This window comes from Podarcis gaigeae, assembly GCF_964106915.1.
Source record: "Podarcis gaigeae genome assembly, chromosome: 5".
NCBI lineage: Eukaryota > Metazoa > Chordata > Lepidosauria > Squamata > Lacertidae > Podarcis > Podarcis gaigeae.
This window is the reverse complement of record NC_139681.1, coordinates 101,076,688-101,104,402: the sequence shown is the minus strand read 5'-3', so window position 1 is coordinate 101,104,402 and position 27,715 is coordinate 101,076,688. Positions and strand designations below refer to the sequence as shown.

Sequence of the window (27,715 nt, the reverse complement as noted above, 5' to 3'; positions counted from 1 at the left end):
TTTTCTCCTGCTCTAGAGCATAGGTCAGTAAAAGTAAAGGAACCCCTGGACAGTTAAGGCCACTCACAGACAACTCTGGGGTTGCGGCGCTCATCTCGCTTTACTGGCCGAGGGAGCCGGCGTACAGCTTCCAGGTCATGTGGCCAGCAGGACTAAGCCACTTCTGGCGAACCAGAGCAGCGCACGGAAACGCCGTTTACCTTCCCGCCGGAGGGGTATCTATTTATCTACTTGCACTTTGACGTGCTTTCGAACTGCTAGGTTGGCAGGAGCAGGGACCGAGCAACGGGAGCTCAGCCTGTCGCGGGGATTCCATCCGCCGCCCTTTCAATCAGCAAGCCCAAGAGCAGGGGTAGGCAACCTAAGGTCCGGGGGCCGGATGCGGCCCAATCACTTTCTAAATGCAGCTCGCAGACGGTCCGGGAATCAGCATGTTTTTACATGAGTAGAATGTGTGCTTTGATTGAAACTGCATCTCTGGGTTCTTTGTGGGGCACAGGAATTCGCTCATATTTTTTCCTTCAAAATCTCGTCCGGCCCCCGCAAGTCCTGAGGGACGTGGACCGGCCCCCGGCTGGAAAAGAGGCTGAGTGGTCTAGTGGGAGGCGGGTGGTGCTGGGGGACAGGGGAGGGGCTGGCCCCCTGTCCTGCCTTGCAGGGGCTGGACTAGATGCCCTCGGGGGTCCCTTCCCCTCCCACCGGGCGACTCGCCCCATGCGCGGCCCCGACCAGGCCCGGGAGGAGGTCACGTGGCCCCTGGCCCTCCCCGCCGCCGCCTTTTCCCCGCGGCTCGGACGCCCCCTGGCGGCGCGCGGAGGAAGCCGCCCGGAACCGCAGGTCGCCGCCGGAGGTTCCCGCCGGAGCCTCCTCCGCGACGCGCCCGGCCGCGCCCTCCTACTGGCTCAGCCCGGCCACGTGACGCGGAAGGAGTCCCGCCGATCGCAGTCCCCTTCCGGTTGGTGGCCGAGGGGCCCCGAGCACAGGCGGCATCATGGGCAAGAAGAAGGCGGCGGCGGCGGCCGGGCTGGGTCGGGCGCTCATGCGGGAGCGCAGCGGGGGCCGCGGGGGCCGCCGGGCGGCAGAGGGATGGGTGAGTGGCGGGAGGGGGCTCGACTAGATGGCTCTGGGGGACCCTTTCCAGCTCTAGAGGGTCTGGGACTCCCGGCGAGGTGGGCTGAGGCTGCCCTGGGTCGGGCAGGGAGGCTCCGGTGGGTGTGACCGCCCACCTCCCCGGAAGCTCCCCTGCACTAGGAGCCTATACAAAGCCTGTGTAAAAGAACATTGTCAAAACGTGAATCGGTTGGCAGGTATTGATTGAGCTGCTGTATGCAAATAGGATAATTTTATAAAACATGAAGTTAAATAATATGGAGAAAATGAAGTGAGGTGCGTATTCAAGAAATCCAATTTGAGAACATAATGGGAAGATCAGAGGTCATGTCAGAAATAGCTGCAGAATGATGTACAAAGCAAATACAGTATCAATTTAGGAACAAATGATTGTTTATTTTGTATTCTTTATTTTGTTTTTAACAATTACTGCTTATTTCTTTTATACAACTTTTCAACTAATTGTTGAAAGATTTGTTGTTGTTTAGTCGTTTAGCCGTGTCCGCCTCTTCGTGACCCCATGAACCAGAACACGCCAGGCCCTCCTGTCTTCCGCTGCCTCCCACAGTTTGGTCAAACTCATGCTGGTAGCTTCGAGAACACTGTCCCACCATCTCGTCCTCTGTCGTCCCCTTCTCCTTGCGCCCTCCATCTTTCCCAACATCAGGGTCTTTTCCAGGGAGTCTTCTCTTCTCATGAGGTGGCCAAAGTCTTGGAGCCTCAGCTTCAGGATCTGTCCTTCCAGTGAGCACTCAGGGCTGATTTCCTTCAGAATGGAGTGGTTTGATCTTCTTGCGGTCCATGGGACTCTCCAGAGTCTCCTCCAGCACCAGAATTCAAAAGCATCAATTCTTCGGCGATCAGCCTTCTTGATGGTCCAGCTCTCACTTCCATACATCACTACTGGGAAAACCATAGCTTTAACTATACGGACCTTTGTTGGCAAGGTGACGTCTCTGCTTTTTAGGATGCTGTCTAGGTTTGTTGTTGCTTTTCTCCCAAGAAGCAGGCATCTTTTAATTTCGTGACTGCTGTCACCATCTGCAGTGATCATGGAGCCCAAGAAAGTAAAATCTCTCACTGCCTCCATTTCTTCTCCTTCTATTTGCCAGGAGGTGATGGGACCAGTGGCCATGATCTTCGTTTTTTGGATGTTGAGCTTCAGACCATATTTTGCGCTCTCCTCTTTCACCCTCCTTAAATGGTTCTTTTATTCCTCCTCACTTTCTGCCATCAAGGTTGTGTCATCTGCATATCTGAGGTTGTTGATATTTCTTCTGGCGATCTTAATTCCGGCTTGGGATTCATCCAGCCCAGCCTTTCGCATGATGAATTCTGCATATAAGTTAAATAAGCAGGGAGACAATATACAGCCTTGCCGTACTCCTTTCCCAATTTTGAACCAGTCAGTTGTTCCATATCCAGTTCTAACTGTAGCTTCTTGTCCCACATAGAGATTTCTCAGGAGACAGATGAGGTGATCAGGCACTCCCATTTCTTTATGAACTTGCCATAGTTTGTTGTGGTCGACACAGTCAAAGGCTTTTAGATAGTCAATGAAGCACAAGTAGATGTCTTTCTGGAACTCTCTAGCTTTCTCCATAATCCAGCGCATCTTTGCAATTTGGTCTCTGGTTCCTCTACTCCTTCGAAATCCAGCTTGCACTTCTGGGAGTTCTCGGTTCACATACTGCTTAAGCCTGCCTTGTAGAATTTTAAGCATAACCTTGCTAGCGTGTGAAATGAGTGCAGTTGTGCGGTAGTTGGAGCATTCTTTGGCACTTCCCTTCTTTGGGATTGGGATGTAGACTGATCTTCTCCAATCTTCTGGCCACTGCTGAGTTTTCCAAACTTGCTGGCATATTGAGTGTAGCACCTTAACAGCATCATCTTTTAAAATTTTAAATAGTTCAGCTGGAATACCATCACTTCCACTGGCCTTGTTATTAGCAGTGCTTTCTAAGGCCCATTTGACTTCACTCTCCAGGATGTCTGGCTCAAGATCAGCAACCACACTACCTGGGGTGTACGAGACATCCATATCTTTCTGGTATAGTTCCTCTGTGTATTCTTGCCACCTCTTCTTGATGTCTTCTGCTTCTGTTAGGTCCGTTCCCCTTTTGTCTTTTATTATGGAGATCTTTGTACGAAATGTTCCTTTCATATCTCCAATTTTCTTGAACAGATCTCTGGTTTTTCCCATTCTATTGTTTTCCTCTATTTCTTTGCATTGCTCATTTAAGAAGGCCTTCTTGTCTCTCTTTGCTATTTTTTGGAAATCTGCATTCAATTTCCTGTATCTTTCACCATCTCCCTCGCATTTTGCTTGCCTTCTCTCCCCCGCTATTTGTAAGGCCTCGTTGGACAGCCACTTTGCTTTCTTGCATTTCCTTTTCATTGGGATGGTTTTAGTTGCTGCCTCCTGTATAATGTTACGAGCCTCCATCCATAGTTCTTCAGGCACTCTGTCCACCAAATCTAAATCCTTAAACCTGTTCCTCACTTCCACTGTGTATTCATAAGGGATTTGACTTAGATTGTATCTTACCAGCCCTGTGGTTTTTCCTACTTTCTTCAGTTTAAGCTTGAATTTTGCTATAAGAAGCTGATGATCTGAGCCACAGTCAGCTCCAGGTCTTATTTTTGCTGTCTGTATAGAGCTTCTCCATCTTTGGCTGCAGAGAATATAATCAATCTGATTTCGATGCTGCCCACCCGGTGATGTCCATGTGTAGAGTCGTCTCTTGTGTTGTTGGAAAAGCGTGTTTGTGATGACCAGCTTGTTCTCTTGACAGAACTCTATTAGCCTTTGCCCTGCTTCGTTTTGAACTCCAAGGCCAAACTTGCCAGTTGTTCCTTTTATCTCTTGACTCCCTATTTTAGCATTCCAATCCCCTATAATGAGAAGAACATCCTTCTTTGGTGTCATTTCTATAAGGTGTTGTAAGTCATCATAGAATTGGTCAATTTCAGTTTCTTCAGCACCAGTAGTTGGTGCATAAACTTGGATTTCTGTGATGTTAAAAGGTCTGCCTTGGATTCGTATTGAGATCATTCTATCATTTTTGAGATTGCATCCCAGTACAGCTTTCGCCACTCTTTTGTTGACTATGAGGGCCACTCCATTTCTTTTACGGGTTTCTTGCCCACAGTAGTAGATATGATGGTCATCCGAACTGAATTCGCCCATTCCCGTCCATTTTAGTTCACTGATGCCCAGGATGTCAATATTTATTCTTGCCATTTCATTTTTGACCACATCCAACTTACCCAGGTTCATGGTTCTTACATTCCAGGTTCCTATGCAATATTTTTCTTTACAGCATTGGACTTTCCTTTCGCTTCCAGGCATATCCTCAACTGAGCGTCCTTTCGGCTTTGGCCCAGCCGCTTCATCAGCTCTGGATTTATTGTACTTGCCCTCCGCTCTTCCCCAGTAGCATGTTGGATGCCTTCCGACCTGAGGGGCTCATCTTCCAGTGTCATAACTTTTATATGCCTGTTGTCTTTGTCCATGGAGTTTTCTTGGCAGGGATACTGGAGTGGCTTGCCGGTTCCTCCTCCAGGTGGATCACGTTTGGTCAAAACTCTCCACTATGACCTGTCCATCTTGGGTGGTCCTGCATGGCATAGCTCATAGCTTCTCTGAGTTATTCAAGCCCCTTCGCCACGGCAAGGCAGTGATCCATGAAGGGGGTTGAAAAATTAGTTGTATAAAAAAGAGATAGTCTTTCTCTCCCCCCCCCTCCCTTCACTTCCTCTGCTCCCTGCAGCTCAGCCATGAGGAGTGGAGGCTTGAGGAGGAGGTGGTGGGGATGCCAGCCCTGTTTGCCCCCCTCACCCCCTGCCACTCCCAGACCCCCTTTTCTGCTCCTGGGCCACGTGGGCCTCCAAGGCTCCGCATGCAGACCGCCCCAGGCTCAGCCCCCAGCAGCATCTCCAGGCAGGGTGGGGAATCACCTGCCCCCCCCCCATCTGAAACACTGGAGAGCTGCTATGTTTGGGAAGCAGCTAAAGCAGAACCTCCTTGTGCCAAGGCAGCACTGGAGAACAGGCGGCGGTAGCCATCTTGCCCTGCCCAGAAGCTTCCTGGAAACATCTGGCCAGGTGTTTCTGGAAACATGAGGCTGGCCTAGGTGGGCCCTGCAGCTGGCCTGGCGAGGGGGTTCAAATGCTCTGCTCTGATGACAACTCAAGGAAGTCCTGGGCTTTTCCCTCACAGCTGCACACCAGCGAATTGAACGACGGGTACGACTGGGGACGGCTAAACCTTCAGTCCGTCACTGAGCAGAACTCACTGGAGGAGTTCTTGGCTACCGCTGAGCTGGCAGGAACCGAATTTGTGGCAGGTGAGTCCTTGGCGAGGATGTTCCTGTGTTCCATATCCTGACACTTTTGCTGCTCTTGACAGCTTCTGTTGCTCTGCAGAGAAGCTGAACATCAAGATTGTTCCTCCTGAGGCTCGGACTGGTTTGTTGACAAAGGAAGAGACCCGGAAGATCCAAGAGTTGCATGAGCAGAACAAGCACTTCTTGTGCATCCCGAGAAGGTGAGTGTCGCAGAGTTCAGGGTGCTGGCGACCTTTCACGTTCTGTGCTGCCACCCACATCCCCTGTGTTATTTGCAGCCTGAGGGTGCTGCCGGTTTAGTAGCATTTCTGTGCCACATAAAACATGAGAGTGGAAAGTCCAAGAACCAGAGAGACACAACCTGTAGTGTGGTTGTAATGGCAAGAGATCTCTCTGGTTTGAAAATGCTGTTTGCAGTCAAAGCTGTAAAAGAGAACATAATATTCATAGCTTTTGATATTTCTGTGCTGATGAGCAGAGTATGGAAATATGAGCTTCATCACTTACTACAAGGAAGTAAAATGTGGCTCGTTAAGCTAAGCTCAGACTTGGTGGGATGACTCCTGTGATTGGGATGTAGGAATTGAATCCTGTGACTTGATCAAAAAGAATGGATGCAATAGAAAGGGAAACAAGGAACGAGTGACTTAATTATCATTTGTTTGTTTATTACCAACCCTTCACTCTTCGGTTGCAGGGTGGGATACAGCTTTATAAACAATATTAAAAAACTTAAAACAATAGAAATAAGTTGTGTCCTGAAAACATGCACCTGTACAGACTTCTGAGAGAGTGAACATGGTAGTTCTGTGGAGAGCAGTTGGCTAAATATAGAAGCAAAAGTAAAAATACACAAAAAATATTGTGTCTGGAGCCTACCACAGACCACCAGACTAGGGTGTGTGTGTGTGTGTCTGTTCTGAAACAAACAGCAGATGCTTTAGGGAAGCAAGAATTTATGGTAACGTGGAATTCCACTATCCTGATATCCGCTGGGAGGCAAGCTCTGCAAAGCATGAAATCTCTATCCCTCCACCACCCCATACTAATAAACCCCCATAATCTGCCTTTGCTGATGACTTCCCCTGTGTCTGGTGAGAGCAGGCCACGTTGGGACAAGCAGACCAGTCCTGAGATGCTGAACCAAGCAGAAAGAGACAGCTTTCTGGAGTGGAGGAGGCGGCTCGCCAGGTAAGTGCCCCCTGCTGCTGCTGCTGCTTCCTCTGGCGGGGCCTGGGCCTCTGGGGGCTTGCATTTCCCCTGACGCCACCTGGGAGCACAACAGCTCAGGTTTTTTTCTGTCAAGGATTTTCACAGGGTGGAGCCATGAGCCAGTGTGGGCAGGGATCAAGAAGCCCACCGGAGCAGCAGCATTATTCAACAGGCGGTTCAGTACGCCTCCCTCTCAAATGCTGTTGCCTCAGTTAGAAAGCTGTTAGTCCGGATCAGAAGCCTCTGACCTGGGGAATCATCCTGGCCTCTAACACTCTCCTGCTTCCTCCTTTCCCGCCTTCCATTCCAGTCTGGAGGAAGAACAGAAACTCCTTTTGACCCCCTTTGAGCGGAACTTGGATTTTTGGCGCCAGCTGTGGCGAGTCCTTGAAAGAAGGTACATCTGGTCCTTGCCCTGTGGCTCTCCCTCGCTTGGAAGCCGCTTGCTGGTGCTGGTGGTGGGAACGGGTTGGAATCCTGTTCCAGAGACATGGGAAAAGCTTAAAGAATATTAGGAAATGATTTATAATGAGTTGCAAAGCATGTTTAAAACAACATTCCCAAAAGGTCCAGAGGCCTTTCTGTTATGAATAGTTCAGACTGAAGTTCCCAGGTGTCAGAAAAAATTATTTATGTATGCAACAATGGCGGCTCAAGTTTTGTTAGCCCAAAGATGGAAAGTGAGGGAGATCCCAAGTATGGAGGACCGGCAGCTTAAGATGATAGAATTTGCAGAATGAGCAGGTTTGAAATATAGAATAAGAGAGCAAGAAGAGCATCTCTTTAAAGAAGAGTGGCAAATCTTTGCTGAGTACTTGGAAAATAACTGTGCACAGCTAAAGATGATGGCAGCATTAAGATAAATTCAACAGTGTGGTTAATGTTCGAATAAAGTAAGTTGCAGAATTGACTAAAATGGTTACAGTAAAATATGCAGGAATGATAGATAAGCAAAATGAACCATGGAAGGAGGAGGAGATGTCATTGGATATATGGTATTATGTAAAATGTTTAGTTTGAGATGTATAAATTGAAATTTTAACTTTAAATAAACTACTGTATTTTTTGCTCTATAGGACGCACCTTTTCCCCTCCAAAAATTAAGGGGAAATGTGTGTGCATCCTATAGAGCGAATGCAGACTGCGCGGCTAAGCCCAAAGCCAGAACAGGGAGACGGAGCACTGCGCAGCGCTACATCTTGCTGTTCTAGCTTGGGGTTAGCTGCGCAAAGCCTCCGTAGGGCAGCGGGGTGCCTTCACCCCGCTGCCCTGCGGAGGCTACAAACGCTGTCCCCGAAGCCTCAAGCCTTTGGAGTGCAGCAGGAACTCGCGCTGCGCTCCAAAGGCTTTGGGTCAGCGAAAGGAACCCGAAGCCTTTGGAGCTCAGCGCGAGGTCCTGCTGCGCTCCAAAAGCTTCAGGGATCTTTGAGGCTGGCGGTGGGGGAAAGCAGCGCTTCCCCCCGCCAGCCCCAAAGAGCAGGTCGAAAGGAACCTGAAGCCTCCGGAGCCCAGCGGGAACTCCCGCCACCCTCCAGAGGCTTCGGGTTGCCTTCACTGAAGCCTGGAGAGCGAGAGGGGTCAGTGCGCACCGACCCCTCTCGCTCTCCAGGCTTCCAAGGTAGCTGCCTGAAGCCTCCAGAGCACAGTGGTAACTCCTGCTGCGCTCCGGAGGCTTTGGGTGAATGCACCTTGAACGCACCTTGTTTTAGAGGGGGAGAACAAGAAACAAATTTTTCCCACCTGCTCTCCCCCTCCTATGGTCCAGTGCGTCCTATTAAAAAGAAAAAGATTCCCATTCCAGAGGCCTCAATGTGAAGGCAGCCAAGATGCCTTTTGGCCGCAAAAGCCCTTGCCAGGGGCTGCTGTGTGAAAGTGCCTGAATTGCTGGAGCTGGGATTCCCCCATCTGAATAGCTACATGCTATTGCTATGGTTGTTTCTCCAACCTGGGCTGCTCCTCCCTGACTGAGGCGAGGGGGGAGCTAGTGGCTAGTGAAGCAGCCGCCCCTTCCCTTTCCTCTTGCAGTGATATTGTGGTTCAGATTGTGGATGCCAGAAACCCCCTTCTCTTCCGATGCCGCGATCTGGTAGGTGAAGCGAGTCGGGGAGCGGGATTTACTGGGCAGCTGTGGGGGGTGGGGTGGGGGGTTGTCCTGTTCCCTGCTCAGTTGGGTCCTTGCTCTGTGCTGCAGCTCCCAGGTTAGATGGCTGATGGCATCTCCCGGGAGGGCTGGGAGAGAGTCCCTTGCCTGGAAGCCTGGAGAGCTGCTGCTGCCAGTCAGTGCGGGCAATACTGAGTCAGATGGACCAGGCGTGTGACTCAGGATGAGGCAGCTTCCTGTGTTGCTGTGTGCCAAGCAAACCCAGACTCTGCCCAGACTCTTCAGGAGCACAGGAGGCTGTTTTATCCTGGGGGAGACCCTTGGTCCATCAATGTCTACACTGGCTGGCAGCAGCGGCTCTCCAGGCTTCCAGTCGGGGCAGTCCCAGTCCTTATACGGAAGTTGGGACCTGGGAACTCCTGGTTGCAAAGCCAGTGCTCTGTCTCTGAGCTCCTGTCCTTCCCCAGCATCTGGGGGAAGGGGAAGGGGAGCATTCTGGACCTGAGAAGCCCATCTAGTCCAGCCCCTCCCCCCCCGGGAAAGGAGAATCTTCCAAACACCCTTAAATAGCGCAAAGCACCCTCCAGGGAGGACAGAGGGGCCCGCCTGTCAGTCGCCGCACGTCCCAAGGATGCCCAGCCAGCTGCTTTGGCCTGCCGTTCTGCATGGACACTCCCTGCATCTCTCCCATGGGCCCAGTTGTTGTGGAGTGTGGGGTGGGTGGGGCTTGGCCATGCAGGGAGGCATCAGGAGGCCCCTGGGACGGAGGTCGCCCCTTGCAGGGAGAGAGGGCCCTCCCCCCCTCCACGGGGCTCTTCTCCCTCTGCTTTTCTTCCCTGAGTCTGGAGGGTGATTCTGCTGCCTCCTCCCAGGAATGCTACGCCAAAGAGATCAGCCCCGAGAAGGAGAACCTCCTCCTGCTCAACAAGGCCGACCTGCTGAGCGAGGAGCAGCGCTGCGCCTGGGCCCGCTTCTTCCAGGACGAAGGGGTCCGTGTGGTCTTCTGGTCCGCCCTGGAGGAGGCCAGACGCCTGGCAGAGGACAGCTCTCAGGTAACAGACGCCTCGGGGGCAGGCGGCCGGGGCGGAGGGAGCAGCTTCCACAGGGGCAGCGCTCAAGGCTTTGGCTTTTCAGAACGTCCCTTTTTCTAAAGAGCCTCCCTCCCCCTGGGCATGCAGGATCCTTTCCTTGCAAATGCTCCCAGGATCAAAACACTTTCTGTGGAAGAGAAGTGCTCAGGCTCTTAGAAAACTCTCTAGACACCCTGCAGCACAAGAGAAGCTCAGCCTTCCATGGGGTTTAAGCAGTGGGGTTCCACTTTAACCTCCATGGGGCATAAGCAGTGAGCCGGTTCTGTCACAGTCGGCCTCCAGCCCAGCAGCCAGAAGATCTGGAGGGCACCAGGATGGGGAGGTGGCTCTGTAGCCCCCCGCTCTTCTCCCTTCCAAGTTGGGCTTCATGTACCTGTGGGTTTTCTTTTGGCCTCCAGAGGGAGGTGATCAGGCAGGCATTACTTGGTATTTCATAGAATCCTAGAGTTAGAAGAGAGGGATCCCAGGAACCATCCTGTCCAGCCCCCTGCAATTCATAAATCTCAGCTGAAGCACCCCTGACAGATGGGCACCTCAGCTCTGCTCAAAAACCTCCAAAGGAGGAAAGTCCGCCACCTCCCCAGGGAGACTGTTCCACTGTCAAACGGCTCTTACGACCAGAAAGGTCTTCCTGATGTTGAGTCGGAATCTCCATTTTTGCCGTTTGAATCCATTGATTTGGGTCCCACCCTCTGGATCCGCAGGAAACAAGCTAGCTCCACCTTCCAGGTAACAGCCATTCTGTGTTTCGTGCTTCTGATAGCCTTTTTGTTGCCGCTGCAAGAGGTGCGATTCTAGACTTGTTTAATGAAAACCAGTGTCAGGGGTGGCTGTGTTCTGCTGAGCCTGCAGGCAGAGGCACCTGCCCTGAATTCTGTCCCATTTACTCAGGGGTCAGAAGCTGCGCAAGAGCCAGGCCTGGACGAGGACCATTCCAGTGAGGAGGAGGTGCAGACCTCAAGCCGCCACGTGGAAAGGGGACCTGGCGCTCTCTCGTGGCCTCCAGGGAACAAAGAGCCCAGCAGCAGCGAAGAGGAAGACAGCGGCGACGTCTATGAGGACTGTGCGGAAGAGGAGGAGGAGGACGCCTGGCTGACCTGCTCTGAAGACGAGGAGAGCAGAGCCCCTGTTGGGTCCGTGGGGCAAAGCAGGACTGATTCCCCCCAGAGCCAGAGGGCAGCAGGACCCCCTCAGGGCCTGCCGCTCAGGAACAGCAGCCACTTAGTGCAAAAGGAGGAACTCCTGGAGATCCTGAGGACGCTTCACTCTGGGAGGAAGGCCAGGGAAGGCGAAGTCACTGTTGGGCTGGTGAGTTGGGGGACCGACTTGGAGCTGGGTTGCTTGTCCCTCCTCTGGTTCTGCGGGGAGGAGCCGGTGCGCCAGGCCTGCCTCTGTGCCAGCCGCTTCCTCCCTTCCTCTCCCTAGGTGGGCTACCCCAACGTTGGGAAGAGTTCGACCATCAACACCATCCTGGGCAAGAAGAAGGTCTCTGTGTCGGCCACGCCGGGTCACACCAAGCACTTCCAGGTACTCCCTGGCTGACCGGCTGTGGAGGGTATGGCTGCTGGTGCTGCTGCTGCTGCCAGGCCGGGAGGGGTAGGGGTGAGGCTGGACCCGCTTCCATGGGAGGAAGTTCTCTGCACCTGCCAGGGCAGCTCCCTCGCCTTTGGGGAAATTCCAGCTGTGGCAGAGTGGACGTGGCCCCAGCCCCATAGACCTCCCCATCTCCTAGGAGCAGGTTAGGGGGGCAGTGGGTGGGGGTGGGGTGGGCCCCAGAGTCTCTGCTCTTGCCTTCTTCCTGGACTCCTGCCCTTGTGCCCCCTCCTGCAAGGAGTCCGGAGTCCTGCCGGCCTCTCATCCTGGCCTTGCCCTCCTCCCAAGGCACCTTCCAGTTTTTGATTTTACCTTAAGAAGCGGAGCAGGAGCTGGAGGGGAGGCCAAGAAGAGCCTCCAGGGAGCAGGGCCGGGAGCTTCCGGCAGCCCCAGCTGCTCTCGCCCTGCCTGGTGCTGGTCCTTCATAGCTGCCTTCTCTGCTCAGCAGAGGCTACTTGGGCTCTAGGGGGCTGGTGCCTGAGGGGAGCCGGAGCTGAGCGCCTCTGCTGTTCCTGCCCCCCTGTAGACGCTGTACGTGGATCCGGCGCTCTGCCTCTGCGACTGCCCTGGCCTGGTGATGCCCTCCTTCGTCTCCACCAAGGCGGAAATGATCTGCAGCGGGATCTTGCCCATCGACCAGATGAGGGACCACGTTCCCCCCGTCTCTCTCATATCCTTTGCTTTTTTCTGGGGGGTCGGTGGGAATAAACTCAGTCAGTTCTCCATCTGCAGAGCAGCCAAGTCTGGCCAGGGGTCCTCAGCTGCAGCCCTGCCCCAGACAGGAGTTGGCTATACAGTGGTGCCTCGCAAGACGAAATTAATTCGTTCCGCAAGTTTTTTTGTCTTGCAAGTTTTTCGTCTTGCGAAGCACGGTTTCCCATAGGAATGCATTGAAAATCAATCAATGCGTTCCTAGGGAAACTGCCTTCAGACCAGGTCCGGGGACAGTCTGTCCCCCGACCTCTTCTGAAGGTTGGGGGGGGGGGGGACAAGGGCTTTTCTTCCCACCCCCAGCATTTTAAAAAACCCCGGGACAGCAGAGGACTTCTCCGCTGTCCCGGGGCAATTTTAAAGCCCCCGGGAAGGCAGGCGGGGGGGAGCAAAGACTTTCGCCCCCCGCCAGCCTTCAGAAGAGGTCCAGGATCTCTTCTGAAGGCCGGCGGGGGGTGAAAGTATTTGCTCCCCCCCGCCTGCCTTCAAAAGCCGTCCGGGATAGCGGGAAGCGCTTCCCTGCTATCCCGGACTGCTTTTAAAATGCTGGCGGTGGGGAGCAAAGCCTTTCGGCCCCCGCCGGCCTTCCTGGACCTCTTCTGAAGGCTGGAGTGGGGGGGAAAGGCTTTGCTCCCCACCGCCAGCATTTAAAAGAGGTCCCCGGAGATTTCTTGCGAAGCAAGCCCATAGGGAAATTCGTCTTGCGAAGCAACTTGCAAACGGAAAACCCTTTCATCTTGCGGGTTTTCCGTCTTGCGGGGCACCACTGTATTGGGGTGGGGGCTTTCTAGTCGCCTTGAGTTCCCCTCAGTTGCCTTTGGGTAGCTTTGCTGGGAAGGGCAGTTGGTCAAACTGAGACGGGCAGGAGATGGGCAGCTGCACCTGCTCCCCTTCACAAAGACAGGGCATCTCCTGATTCGCTGCTGTTTCAGGAAAATGCCCCTCCAGATGCAGCAGAGGGGCAGGGCAGAGAGAGGCAGCCTCAATTGCAAGGGAAAGAGCTGTCTTGGGGGATGAGGAGGGCAGCTGCCGAGGTGGGGGGCCTGGTCTCGCTTTGGGCACCCTTCTCCCCCCTCCCCACCGCTTGCTCCTTCACTGGCCCACGTCTGCCAGCGCATCCCCCGGCCGGTCCTGGAGGCCACCTACGGGATCAACATCATCCGGCCTCGAGAGGATGAGCCGCCCGATCGGCCGCCCACGTCTGAGGAGCTGCTGACGGCCTACGGATGTGAGTTGCCGCTCTGCGAGGGGCTGCGCGCTGGGGTTTGGCCCCCTCCGAGGGGGTTACTCCTCCTTTGGCCCAGGAAGGGCTGACCTGATTATGGATTTAGAAAAGTAACTTCTCTATAGCTTTGTCTCAACAAAACATAAAACAGAACACTAAAGATCCTGTCTGTCTGTCTCATGGGACCAGGGCCCTGCAGGATCTGATTTCTTTCCGCTGGGCCTGTAAGACAGAGTTGTTCCGCCTGGCCTTTGGCTTGGAATCAATTTGATTCCCTCCCCCTCTTTCTTTTTTCCTTTCTCCTTCTGTGTTGGAACTCCTATTTGGGGACTTCCCTGGCTTTTTTCTGGCTCATGTAGGACCAGTCTGGAAAGTTAGCCTTGGTGAAGACTTGACGTTTTTATCCCCAAAAAGTTTTTGAGTTTCCACTGAAATGAGGCTGCATTTTAATGTTTTAATGTTGTATTTTAATCTTGTTTTCTAAGCTGTATTTTATTCAATTGTTTTTATATTTGGTGTTAGCTGCCCTGAGCCCAGTCTTGGCTGGGAAGGGTGGGGTATAAATTATTATTATTATTATTATTATTATTATTATTATTATTATTATTACAAAGTTAAAAGTGGACAACGGGATGTCTTAGCCGCCTGCATAGGCCTGGTGGAAGAGAACCCTTTTCAGCAGCGCTTAGGCGTTGGCACAGAATCCTCTGGCGCAGAGAGCCCTTCTTCTGCCAGAGCTGCTCCGGCTCATTTCTGTGGCAGCCTGCCCTGTCCCCTCCATACAAACATCAGAAGAGCCTGCAGCTGGATCAGGCCCAAGTGAACCCGTCTCTCCCAGCAGCCTCTTCTCCCAGGGGCCACCCAGATGCCCACAGTGGGGAGCCAGGGAGCAGAACGTGAGCACAAGAGTAGCAGCAGCAGCAGCAGCTGGTATTCAGAAGCATGGCTGCCTTCAGCCGTGGACGTGGCACATTACGGCCGTGGCTCGGAGCCTTCAATAGGCATCTCCTCCATGAATTCATGGAATCCTCTTGTAAAGCTGTCCAAGGGGGTGGTCATCGCTGCCTCCTGCAGCAGGGAGTTCCAGGGTTCCACTATGCGCTGTGTGAAGGAGGAGATTGTTTTATCGGTCCTGAACGGTCCTTTCAGTTTCATGGGATGCCCCTGAGTTCTCGTGTCAGGAGAGAGGGAGGAAACCTTTTCTCTATCTGTGTTCTGCATGCCATGCCTCATTTTATAGATTTCTATCATGTCGCCTGATACTTGCCCTTTCTCTAAGCTAAAAAGCTCCTTGTCTCTTTCCTCCCTTCCTTCCGCCTGGACCAAGACATGAGAGGCTTCATGACGGATCATGGACAGCCCGATCAGCCCCGCTCGGCCCGCTATGTGCTGAAGGACTACGTCAGTGTAAGCGCTGAGGACTCCTGAGCCCCCGCCTCAAGGCTCTCGGGAGGCAGGGGGGCGTGCTGGAAATGGAGCAAATAAATGTGTTGGGGGGGGGCTGGAATCCTTACCTTCTCATGTCTTGACTTTCATTTCTCCCTCTCCTGCTGCCTGCCTCTCCCCCCCCCCATTTTCTCACAGGGCAAGCTGCTCTACTGCCACCCGCCTCCTGGCACTGACCCCCAGGACTTCCAGTTGCGTCACGAAAGATGCCCCTTGCAGAGCAAGGCCGGGGGGCTGCGTGAGGCCGGGGGGCTGCCGGGCAGGAGCCCCAGAGCAAAGCAGATTGAGAATGTGGTGGACTCTGCCTTCTTCCACCAGGTCAGGGGCTGTGTGCATGCATGTGGGGGGGGGGGGACAAACCAGGCACCTGCTCTGCTCCGACGCCTGCTTGTGTGAAATATAGTGCACCTGGCCAAATCCTGCTTGGCCTCTTGGGCTGCCCCCTGCCTTTCTCTTTGCCCACACAACTTGGCCTCTTGGCTCCCCAGGTGGGCTTGTGCTCCTCTGGACATTGCTTGTCCGTCCGTCCCCGCCCCCCCCGACACCTGGAGGCTCCCCCTTGACATGGCCTGCCTCTTTCTCCCAGGAGAATGTCCGGGCCCTGACCAGAGGCAGCCAGTGCCTGATGGGCAATCGACTGGGAGGCCCCTCTTCCGCGACCGGCGCTGAGGACGCCCGAGGCAAACCCTGGAAGAAGCACGGCAACAGGAACAAGAAGGAGAAGATCCGCCGCGTCACCAAGCACCTGGAGGCTTGACTCTGTGCGCCTCTGCCCCTCTCTGGGCAGGATCTCACCTCCACCAGAGAAGAGAGGCAAGAAGAGGCGCCCCGCCCCTGTGGCTGAGCCTCCCCATGCAGGGGACTGTCCCTTGGTGGGCCTGACCAAGGAGAGGCGCTCCGGCCCTGTGAGGCTCTCTGGTCAAAGCGCCTGGAAGAGGAGGAGGAGGAGGAGCTGCTGCTTGGCACCCACTTCACCTCGTGGCCCAAGCCCGGAGCAGGAGGCCGTTCTCCACTTGCTGGCAATAAATTTTTCTTACCTTTGCCATCATTGTCTTTCTGCAAGTGTGGCAGGTAGACCGAGATGCACCCCTGTCCTGTCCTGACCATTCAGGTGCACTTTCTGACACCTCCCCCCCCCCCCCCCCGTGGCACCAGACCCCCTCTCAGCCCCTGTTTCCAGAACCCTCGACAAACGCAGTTCCAAGGCTTCTTAGAGGGAAGCTCTGGTTCTGCTTTGCCAGCCTGACAGGGCTCCTTTCTGGGCACTGCCCATTCCCGCCTGGCTTCCTGTTGGGGGTCCCACTCTGCAATTCTGGGGTGATGGGTGCTTTGGGTAGCAGCAAAGGAAGAGGAACGATGCATCTCTCTACGGCTCAAGGAGACTCAGCCCGTCTCCAGCAGGAGAGGGTGCTGAAGGCCGAGGCTTGGGCAGTGGGGGCTTTGGGCGCACAAACAATCCTTGCAGCCCTCCTTGAATTTGTGGGCATCAGGGCCCCACCGTTGATGCTCAGGGGCCAGGAGGGCAGGAGCAGAGACCTGGCTCTCCTTTGCTTCCTCTCCTCCTTGCCAGCCCGGTCGTGACTTGCAAACCTGCCTTGGAAGCCCCCTTCCTTCCTTCCTTCTTTGCTGTGGGGGGGAAATGCCTTCTGCAAGTTCTCTTCTCCTTGGCTACCTGGCATGGGCATGGGATATGGAGGGGCATCAGGGCTTGTGGCAGCAGCTGCTGCTGCTGCTGCTGCTGACAGTTCCTTTCCTTTTTCAGCCTAGTGGGAATTTGTGGGGTGGTTGTGGTGACAACATATTACTGAGGTCCATCAGAGAGGGAAGAGCTTTGTGTTTTTCAAATGAGCAGGGGTTTTTTTTGGAGCTGCTCCCAGTTGCCTTTGCAGGCAAGACTGGCAGGGGGCTTCTCCTGGGAAGCTGGAGGTTCAGTCTGGGTGGGAGTGGAGGAGGGAGCTGGTTCTGGGTTCCCCTCTCCAGGGGGTTACGTACGCCAGGCTATTTGGGGGGCAGTTTTAAGAAGCACTTTTCTGCAAGCGAGGGAGTGGCAGTGCAGAGGGTAGGGGGCCCAAGGAGACGGGGGACTGGGCAGCATTGCCCCCTTTTTAACATGTGCCGGGGGGCATTCTGGGGGGAAACTGATGCTTCCATTTTAAAAAACAGAACAATGTAATAGCAACCTTGGGAATCTCTTCCAGTTTCTCGCTTGTGGGCAATTCTTTGCCTAAATCAGACTTACATTCCTGCTGCAAAAACTGTGGCTGCCTATTTCAGCCACTACGAAGCATCTGTGGTTGTTCCTTATTCACCACACGGGGGCACCTTTATTTAGGTATTAATCAGGAGAGAACTTCAGTGATCTGCAGTGTTAGGGGAATGCTTTGCGAATGAGCCTCAAAGCTAACTTCTGTTAATCGATCTGGAGTAAAAAGATGGGGTTCCAGACCCACCCCCACTTTATGACTGTTAACAGACACCCAGAGCAGGAGGAGTTGGAGGGGGTCCCAGGGGTCATCTAGTCCAACCCCCTGCAGTGCAAGAATCTCGGCTACCAGGATGACTCTGTGCTCCTTCCACGATGTGCCAATGTGGACCGGCTTCTGGGAGTCGCCATCGCAGCCTGTTGTGCTCCAGTTCTGGGCTTTTCCCCTTGGGAGCGTCTGCCTGGACACTAACCAGAGGCTGGACTGGATGAGGTCCTGCTTGGCCCCATCCTGCTGCTGCTGGGCTCTTTTTGGAGGTCCGCTCCCTTCCTCCTCCTCCGCCTCCTCTGCACCCACAGCAGCTGGGTGGGCGAGAAGCCCATTGATCCCTGCCGGATGCCCTCCTGGGAGACCGGGCTGATAAGAGGCCCCTCCAGTCGCACAGCAGAGATGGACGTCCCGGCCAGCGCCTCCCGGCAGCAGCAGCAGCAGCAGCAGCAAGGGCCAGTGGACAATGGAGCAGCCGGGAGCCTCTCTGGAGAGAGGAAGTTCTCCTCCTGAATTGGCTTTTCCTATTGCGATAAGGGAGCGCACAATCCAGCCCGCGTCTCCAGGCAAGGCAGCCTCCGTGGCGGAGCTGTGGGGGGGTCGTCTCTGGAAGGGGCGCAGGTTGAGGGGCGTGGGGGGGAGGCCTTGGGGGAGGACTTTGCTTGCAGCTCAGCAGGATCTTCACGTTGTGCTTCACCTGGGGGCTGTGAAACGGACAGAGCAGCTTGGTGGGTGGCATCCATTTTGCTAGTCATACAATCATGGAGTTGGAAGGGACTCCCAAGGATCATCTAGTCCAACCCCCCGCAATGCAGGAATCTCGGCTCAAGCATCCAGGACAGATGGCCACCCAACCTCGGCTTAAACACCTCCAAGGAAGGAGAGCCCACAACCTCCTGAGGGAGACTGTTTCACAGGTGAAGGCAGAGCTCTTGCTGTCAGAAAGTTGAAAGAAATAAAAAAGTTGTCCAGTAGCACCTTAGAGACCAACTATGTTTGTTCTGGGTATAAGCTGTTGTGTGCATGCACACTTCTTCAGATATGAAAGCTTATACAGTGGTACCTTGGGTTAAGAACTTAATTTGTTCTGGAGGTCTGTTCTTAACCTGAAACTGTTCTTAACCTGAAGCACCACTTTAGCTAATGGCACCTCCTGCTGCTGCCATGCGATTTTTGTTCTCATCCTAAAGCAAAGTTCTTAACCCAAGGTACTACTTCTGGGTTAGCAGAGTCTGTAACCTGAAGCGTCTGTAACCCAAGGTTCCACTGTACCCAGAACAAACTAATTTGGTCTCTAAGGTGCTACTGGACAATTTTTTAATTTATTTCGACTGCGTCAGACCAACACGGCTACCTACCTGCCAGAAAGTTCTTCCTGATGTTTAGTTGGAATCTTCTTGTAACTTGAAGCCATGGGTTCGAGTCCTACCCTCCGGAGCAGGAGAAAACAAGCTTGCTCCCTCTTCCATGTGACAGCTCTTGAGAGATTTGAAGATGCCTCTTCTATCTCCTCTCAGTTTCTTCTTTTCCAGACTAAACATACCCAGTTCCTAGATCACCTTGGTTGCCCTCCTATGCACACCTTCCAACTTTTCAATCTCCTCCTTAAATTGTGGTGCCCAGAACTGGACACAATATTCCAGGTGTGGCCTCACCCCGCAGACTGTTAGTTTCCTTGCTCTGGATACCAGAAGCCTGTGGGTACCGTCTCGGTCATGTGTTCGCTTTTTCGCTGCTGCTTGAATTTCACCTCCTGAAGAACAGGCCTCTGTGCCTCCTGGCTGACCTGGACTCTGAATGTTCCCACTGAAGATGGGAAGAAGTTTCTGAAGCCCCCTTCTGCAGATCCAGGGGCTCCACAATGAAGGCCTGCACCTCGCACTCCCCACTTCCTCCCTCTTCCAGCCGGGGCTCCCCAGGCAGCCTCTGCCCCTGAATGGGGTGTGTGCATGTGCAGAAACTGGTTTGTTCCAGGGGAGCCTGGCTGGGGCAGAGCTCCACACCTGCGCAATGGCAAAACGGAGCTTTGCTGGGTGGGGGTGGGGGTTAGAGTTGGCCCAGAGTGTGCTGGTGCCTGTCATGTGCAATTGGGGAGGTGGACAAGTCAGCCAGCCGCTCTTGCAGGGGGAGGCCAGAAGGGGCCCTCTTCCCCTCCCCAGTCCAGAAGGGCCCCTTTTGATGCTGGACAGCCTGGAAGGATTACATCTCTGATCTCACCGCTGGCCCAGCCACATTGCATCTAGACAGGGGTCTTATCAGCTCTGCAAGGCTGGTGATAACTCACCGCCCCCAAGCCTGTGGCCTCAGGCCATTGTGTCTGCCCACTGGACAATGGGGCCGAGGGAGCCAAGGGAGGGGTCCCTGGTTTGCCCTCTCTGAGAGTCCACACGGCTCCTGCCCAGGGGAGGGGATGCACATGGCCCAGGACAATGAGCAGTTCTGCTGAGAAGTCACATGCTGTGCTGCAGTCCGTTTTGTCTCCCCTTTTGTCCCCCTTTGTGGGGTGGTTTGTTTCCCTCCTGATAAGATACAGGCCTGGGAGCCAGATAATGTTTTCCATGAGACAATGCTCACTCCCCTCTTGTCTTTGCCCTTTGCAGAGTCCAGTGGGGACTTGAGGCTGTTGGGATCCTGAGGCAGGGCTCCTGGCCTGGGGGGTCCCGGTGAGATCCCAGAAAAAAGGAAGGCAAGGAAGCAGCCGGGTGTTCCCCAATTCCCTGAGCAAGAGGAGAGGAGGAATAGATGAGTCCCTGAAGTCCAGTGGCGCAAAAACAAATTGGGAGCTGGGGACAATCTAAGGAAAATACTTGATCAAATTCTCCTAACCCAAAATTATCAGCAGAGTGTTGAATTTGGAGAAAGAGCGACACCTGTCTGTCTGTGAGCAGCCGGTTCCCCCATTGACTACTCCGCTATGGGGCGAGAGGCCCCCCAGCTCTGATATTTGCTCCACTGCAGGAGAAGCTGGCTCTGCATCAGGGCAAGGCAGGCAAAGGGGAGGGATCCACCAGATCCTGGCAGATCCCTTGCGGCACTTGTTAAATGCAGAAACCGGCACTGTCATGCTCTGAAGGATACATGGACCTGTGTGTTATCAATGAGTGAAGCATGAATGGCTACAGATTATTTGTAAAAAGGGGAATAGAAATACATTTCACATCCATGAGCCAACAGTGTGACGCGGCAGCTAAAAAAGCCAATGCAATTCTGGGCTGCATCAATAGGAGTATAGCATCTAGATCAAGGGAAGTAATAGTGCCACTGTATTCTGCTCTGGTCAGACCTCACCTGGAGTACTGTGTCCAGTTCTGGGCACCACAGTTCAAGAAGGACACGGACAAACTGGAACGTGTCCAGAGGAGGGCAACCAAAATGGTCAAAGGCCTGGAAACGATGCCTTATGAGGAACGGCTAAGGGAGCTGGGCATGTTTAGCCTGGAGAAGAGGAGGTTAAGGGGTGATATGATAGCCATGTTCAAATATATAAAAGGATGTCACATAGAGGAGGGAGAAAGGTTGTTTTCTGCTGCTCCAGAGAAGCGGACACGGAGCAATGGTTCCAAACTACAAGAAAGAAGATTCCACCTAAACATTAGGAAGAACTTCCTGACAGTAAGAGCTGTTCGACAGTGGAATTTGCTGCCAAGGAGTGTGGTGGAGTCTCCTTCTTTGGAGGTCTTTAAGCAGAGACTTGACAACCATATGTCAGGAGTGCTCTGATGGTCTTTCCTGCTTGGCAGGGGGTTGGACTCGATGGCCCTTGTGGTCTCTTCCAACTCGATGATTCTATGATTCCACCACCCTTAATTGAGAATGAGACCTGCCTTAGATGCAAGAGCCTCACAGCCTTTGTCAGCTGGGGCCCTGGAGGCTGTGGCAAGAGGGAGCCACCTTGGAAGCCCAGGGCTTGAGGGCATTGGCTTCTTCGCTTTGCCATGGCTTCCTCCTCTGCCTCCCCCTCCCTCCAGCTGCTGCTTCTTTGGGCAGGGGTCTGCTCAGACACAGCAGGCAGTTCCTCAACCAAGCCTGGATCCTGAACCGAGAGCTGCTTAGGAGGAACAATGGCAGAGCGTGTGTCTCTCGCCTGTTCCTGGATCCGTCTGTTGGCAGGTGGCCAGAAAAGACAGTGGGTGGGCAAGGCGGTGGGAGAGCTCCGAGGTGCCATGGTCTGCCTCTCACCTCTGAGAGGAGGGCATCTGACCCTTGGCTGGGAAGTGGCATGGCCCTGAACACCTACAGCAAGGGGCCCAGAGGCAACCGGTGGGCCTGATCCAGCTGCTGCTGCTGTAGGGTCCTCCTTGTCCTCCGGAGCCTCTGGTGCCCCACAGCTTCCATCCTTGTGCCACGGGGCAAGGGGGCAGCAGCTGTCCATCAGCACTGGCAGAAAACCGACCCACTGCTTGCTGTGGCTCCTTCTCCCTTTCCCTCTTGGGGCCAAACTGCGCAGGGAGCAGCCCAGTTGGCAGGGGGGAGTTTGCAGGCCACAGTGCAAGGGAACGTGTGTGAGATGCATCCCTGCTTGGAGTCGCCTTCATTGCAAAGACATTTCGAAGGAGACGTAGCTTAGAATAAGAAAGCCGCTGTTTGTTATTGGAAGTGCGTTCTCGGCTAGGCAAGAGGACCAGGCTGGCTAACGGGTTGGAGAAACAAAGGCCGCTGTGTTTGCCCACTTTGTTCCCCGAGGGAAAGGGATCCAAGGTGACCTCCTTGCCACTGGTGCTCCAGAAGAGAGCAGGAGGCAGAAGGGAGAGAGGATGCCCCTCAGCCGACCAGCCTCCACTTTGCAGGACAGGTCAGCACGGAGACCAAAGGGACAGGAGAGGCAGCTGAGGAATCGGAGTTCCCTCCTCCAGCTGCTATTTCACCCAACCTTCCCCCGCAAGCCAAGTTTGCTTCTCACTTTCAGGAGAAAACCCCTCTTGGGAGGCAGCACCACTTTAATTCTGGAAGGTCGGGTGCAGAAGCACCACTTGTGGACCCAGCGGGAGATTTTCTTGTGTTCTGAGGTCCCTTTTTATTTCCCTGTGAGAAAAAGACAGCATCAAGGAGCCCCTTCACAGGGAGCTTGGAACATCAATTAGCAGCCCAGCAACAAGGACGTCGTTTGTCTAACTCCTCTTTGCCGCTGAAAGACTTTGAGGGGAAGCAAAGAACAGTCCTGGAAAAGGAAATAAACAACCACCCTGGATTTGCTGGTTGCAACACGTCAATGGCCAGAACCATGTGAGTAAATATTGAAGCTCCCCATCAAAAGCAGGCCCTGCAGGGGGCTGGGGGGCACTCACAGCGCACTTGGAGGCCCCGGGGGGAATCCTTCCCGGGGCTTTTTAAAGGGTCCCTGGAGGGATGCCAGGCAAGAGGCCAGAGAGAAAACATGACTCTCCGGAAGACCCCGGGGGGGGGGAGGAGCAGGCAGTGGCTGGAGGGTGGGGAGGTCTTGCTCCAGTGGACAAGAGTCCATCCCGGGAACTGCTGCAATGCTGCAGGCCAACTGGGAGGGATCCAGCCTTAAGCAGCTCAATAGGCAAATTACCGTATTTTTCGCTCTATAAGATGCACCAGACCATAAGATGCACCTAGTTTTTGGAGGAAGGAGGAAAATAAGAAAAAAAATATTCTGAATCTCAGAAGCCAGAATAATGAGGGGTCGCTGCGCAGTGAAAGCAGCAATCCCTCTTGCTGTTCTGGCTTCTGGGATAGCTGCGCAGCCTGCATTCACTCCATAAGATGCACACACATTTCCCCTTACTTTTTAGGAGGGAAAAAGTGAGTATTATAGAGAAAAAAAAAAACGCTAATTCTCCACCGCTGCTTAACCTGCACATCAATTCCCTACACAGTTTTAATTGCACATTACCTTCTTTGCTCTCAGACTGATTCATTTAGGGATTTGTGTATTCTTTATTTAAAAGATTAAGATATCACCCTATCCTATGCATAAGATTGCTTAAAACAATTACCGTATTTTTCGCCCTATAGGACGCACCGCCCCATAAGGCACACCTAGTTTTTTGGGGGGAAATAAAGGGGGGGAATTATTTCCCCCCCAGGTGCGGGGCTGGGGCGGGGGAAGCCCGAGCTTCCCCCGACCCCAGCCCCCAGAACAGGCAACTCTCCGTAAGGCGTGGGAGCCCAGCGCCGGCTCCTGCTGCTTGCGGAGAGGTGTGCAAAGCCTGGACGTGTTGAACTCAGTGTGCGCAGGCTTCAGCATGCAGGCAAATCTCCGCAAGCGGCGGGAGCCCAGTGCCGGGCTCCCACTGCTTGCGGAGAGGTGCGCGAAGCCTGGAGAGTGAGAGGGGTCAGTGCGCACTGACCCCTCTCGCTCTCCAGGCTTCAGCAAAAGCCTGCATTCGCCCCATAGGACACACACACATTTCCCCTTCATTTTTGGAGGGGAAAAAGTGCGTCCTATAGGGCGAAAAATACGGTAAGTTCACAACCAACAGCAGCACTCTCTGCCTTATGCTCATAGTAGCTTTACAGACCCCAGCATCACTTCTGGAGGGAGCATTTGCTGGGGGAAACAGAAAATGCCCAGATCTGCCAGGATATCTCTGGGCAAGTGTGAAGTTTGAACGGAGGCCTCCAGAGGCGAACGTGATCCCTGTCTCCTTGCCTGAATTCCCAGGACGAGAGAAGAAAGGACGGCCTGTTGTCTCTTCTTGCTGGGCATCAGGTTCCCGGAAGAGGAAGCCCCTGATCTTCAGCTGGTGTTCTTCCTGGTTTCAGTGCTTGGAAGCTAATCTGGAGCGAGTCCAGCATCCTGTTCTCACAGGCCCCTGTGGGAGACCAGCAAGCAGGATTTGAACTCAAGAGCAACCGGTTTTTGGAAGCCTTGCTGCCTCCAACTGAGCAGGCAGAGCAGAGCCCTCCTGGCTAGTAGCCCTCTGTAGCCCTCTCTTCCTCCAGGAATCTGTCTAATCCTCTTTTAATGCCATTCCAGTTGGTGCCCATCATTGCCGCCGGTGGGAGGGAGTTCCACAGTTAAACTATGTGCTGTGTGGAAAAGTTCTGTCTTTTATCCTCGCTGAATCTCCTGACATCCAGCTTCATTGGACGTCCGCCAGGTCTCGTGTGTTGAGACTGTGTGGTCCAAGATTTGAAGGTGGAGAGTGGGAATGGGACGGACCGCTTTGTCTTGGCTGCCCTCGGAATTGGCTTGCTGAACCCAATGGCTATTTTCACGGAGCCGCTCTCAACCTGCCTGCCCCAGAAGCCTTGGCAGAAAGAAAGGCGGCCATTGGGAGACGGGCGATGCCCTCCTTCCGACGCCAAGGACATCTGATTAACGGGAAGCGGCTCCCATTCATCAGGCCGGATTCTGTTTCGCCCCAAGGAGAGATCTGAGAGCTAACCTGGTCAAGAGGGGCTGAACCGGGTGAGGAGGAGCCAGCGGTGGGAGAAGACGAAAAGCCTTTGAGACTGGTGCCCCCCCATAAGATGGGTTCCCCCCCCATAACAACCCAGGCTGCCCGATGAGGATGCAGTCAGGCGTCTCTTATAGTCTGGGTTTCTATTGTTAATGGAGAAATCCGAGGGCTCCCTTGGAAAAAAGCAAGGACACCAACCAGGAAAATTGGAGCAAAACAGCAGCCAGTAGGCTTGGTCTTTATTGAAACTGTCGCGACAGGACTCCAACTCACTGCAAGACGAAGCAAGATGGAAGCCCCGAACAAAAGAGCCCCAAACCTTTATTATTTTTTAATCCCCACGTTACACCCCCCCCAAACTACATCCCTAATACATCATGAAAGGGGAGCTCTGGTAGCAGTAATCTGAGCATCCTGGACCCTGCCCCATGGTTCCCCTTGCCCTCCACCAAACACCCATCGAGTGTAACAAAAGAGATATTTACTGTATTTTTTGCTCTATAAGACTCACTTTTTCCCTCCTAAAAAGTAAGTGGAAATGTGTGTGCGTCTTATGGAGTGAATGCAGGCTGCGCAGCTATCCCAGAAGCCAGAACAGCAAGAGGGATTGCTGCTTTCACTGCGCAGCGATCCCTCTTGCTGTTCTGGCTTTTGAGATTCAGAATTATTTTTTATTGTTTTCCAAAAACTAGGTGCTCCTTGTGGTCTGGTGCGTCTTATAGAGCCAAAAATACGGTACATTTCCGTTTCCCAGCCAGGTTCACCACACCCTTTTGTCTTCATCTGGGTTTGTTATTTCTGGAATGGTTACCTGTCTGGCACTCAGGTATCAGGATGCCAGGGATTATCACTCAGGCAGAGCGGCTGCTGAGGAGCTGAGCTCACAGGTCTATAGGAATTTCTGAAGTTTTCTGAGCCAGTATATAGATACATTTATCAGTGAATTCTTACATTTGGTATCGTGGGTTGGTGCAGATCTGCCGCTGGGTGATCCCTGGCAGAGTGAATGCCTGGCCACCCCCAGAGCCCAGAGATCCCCCCCAAGACTCTGCCATGGAGACAGGAGTTTGCAGCTGGCAGGAAGCTGGTTGGGCTCCATGACTCCGGGGTTGGCATCCATTATTCTGCGATTCTGCATACCATGGTTGCTGTTGTGCCAGCGAGAAAAGAAGCATTCCGTGATCCCTTTCCTCTACTCCATAAAACTGCTTATGCAAGGACCTGTTTATGTGACCTGCTTAGCATAAGGACAGTCCGTTCTTCTGGGTCAGACCACAGCAGGCCCTCCCAGCCCATTGTCCCGTTTCCAAGATTCCCGCCGGGCGTCACAAATCTTCACCAGATGCTGCACATGGAGTTCCCTGTTTGGAGAGCACACGGAACCCGCGTGGGATCAGGCCAAGGCAGGTCCACCCAGCCGGGCAGCCTATCGCCTCCCGCCTGATGCTTCCAGGGAGCCTGCAAGGCGGACGAGGCCACAGCGCTTGCCCCGCACATGGCTGGTGTGCAGAGGGACAGGCCGTTCCTGAACATGGAGGATGCACTGGCTCATGGCTGAGAGCTGCCACCTCTACTTCCTCGGGGAGTTTGTCTCATGCCCCTTCCAAGCCCTCCAGGGCATCCTTAGGCCAATATTGCGCGGGGGGGGGGGCAGTGCCGGACAATGACCGATTCACGCAGGAGGCAGCAGCCTTCATGGGAGAGGCCGCCTGTTGTCCGGAGAGGCCACTTCCTGGTTTGTGTGGAGAAGCTGTGGTTGTGTGGAGGCATCTTAAGGATGTAAAAAGGAGTACTTAAATTGTAAAACAGAAAATTTAATTGAGGTAGGTGGCCGTGTTGGTCTGACGCAGTTGAAATGAATAAAAGAATAAGAAAACTGTCTAGTAGCACCTTAGAGACCAACGAAGTTTGTTCTGGGTCTAAACTTTTGTGTGCATGCACACTTCCTCATCAGTCATACCTCATGTTACATTTGCTTCAGGGTGTGCATTTTCAGGTTGTGTCTCACGGCAACCCAGAAGCACTGAAAAGGGTTACTTTTGGATTTCACCACTCGTGCATGTGCGGACATGCAAAATGACGTCACACACATGCGCAGAAGTGGTGAATAGTGACCCACATGTGTGCAGGTTGTCTTCTTTTCAGGTTGCGAACGGGCCTCCAGAACGGATCCCGTTCACAACCAGAGGTTCTACTGTACCCAGAACAAACTTAGTTGGTCTCTATGGTGCTACTGGACAAATTTCTTATTATTTTTAGAATATTTAATAGAAATTACACACACACACACATATATATATACACACACACACACACAGTAATACCTCCGCGAACATCCGCCTTGCCTAACATCCATTCCGGCGAATGTCCGGGGCAAACCTGGAAGTACCGGAATGGGTTACTTCTGGGTTTGCTGCTCATGCATGCACAGAAGCACAAACTGCTCCATGTCTGCGCACAGATGTGGCACTTTGCCCAAGGTCCTTTTCAGCTAGCGGCTGGGGCTCCAGAACGGATCCTGGTTGCAAAACAAGGTATGACTGTGTATGTGTGTGTGTGTGTGTGTGTATATATATATATATATATATATATTTGCTTTCGTAGATTTTCACGGGTACAGGAATGCAGGTTTTGGTGTCCTCGGGTGTCTTCCCGTGTAAAAGTTGGGGTGTCTAGGCGACGTTTCGACGAGGTCTCACTCGTCATCTTCAGGCTGGTGCTTTCGGCTTCTTGTTACTGGAACAGAGCGGGATCTCAATGTTTGAGTTCCTATAAATACTGTAGAGGGGGTGTGGTGTCTAGCCTCCAATGTTCTGGGCAGAGAGGAAGTTCCCAGGCTAGTGTGCCTTTTCTTCTTTTGTTCCTTAATTACTTGAGAGATACCTTGAGTGATTTCTTGAGTGATATCCTGAGTACCACTTAGGTGGGTCATTAGGTGTGGATTAGTTGCTAAAGTCTTTGTGTCTTGACCTCTTGAACTCTGTGAAGAGTTTTCCTGAGAAGATGGCTGTATTGCACTTAGTTGTGCTTTGGCTT

General features: G+C 53.4%; 1 protein-coding gene across 1 annotated transcript; it reads left to right on the top strand.

Annotated features, from left to right (window-relative positions):
• The first annotated feature begins 935 nt into the window (after nucleotides 1-935).
• On the top strand, nucleotides 936-15,879 carry LSG1 (large 60S subunit nuclear export GTPase 1). The gene is made up of 14 exons (XM_083739523.1): nucleotides 936-1,090; nucleotides 5,333-5,459; nucleotides 5,539-5,659; nucleotides 6,564-6,650; nucleotides 6,982-7,068; nucleotides 8,697-8,757; nucleotides 9,645-9,824; nucleotides 10,755-11,171; nucleotides 11,289-11,390; nucleotides 11,983-12,126; nucleotides 13,272-13,395; nucleotides 14,720-14,799; nucleotides 14,977-15,156; nucleotides 15,425-15,879. Exons 1-14 carry the CDS (start codon nucleotides 992-994, stop codon nucleotides 15,593-15,595), a joined length of 1,980 nt encoding a protein of 659 aa, XP_083595649.1. The 5' UTR covers nucleotides 936-991; the 3' UTR covers nucleotides 15,596-15,879.
• The last annotated feature ends 11,836 nt before the right edge of the window (nucleotides 15,880-27,715 follow it).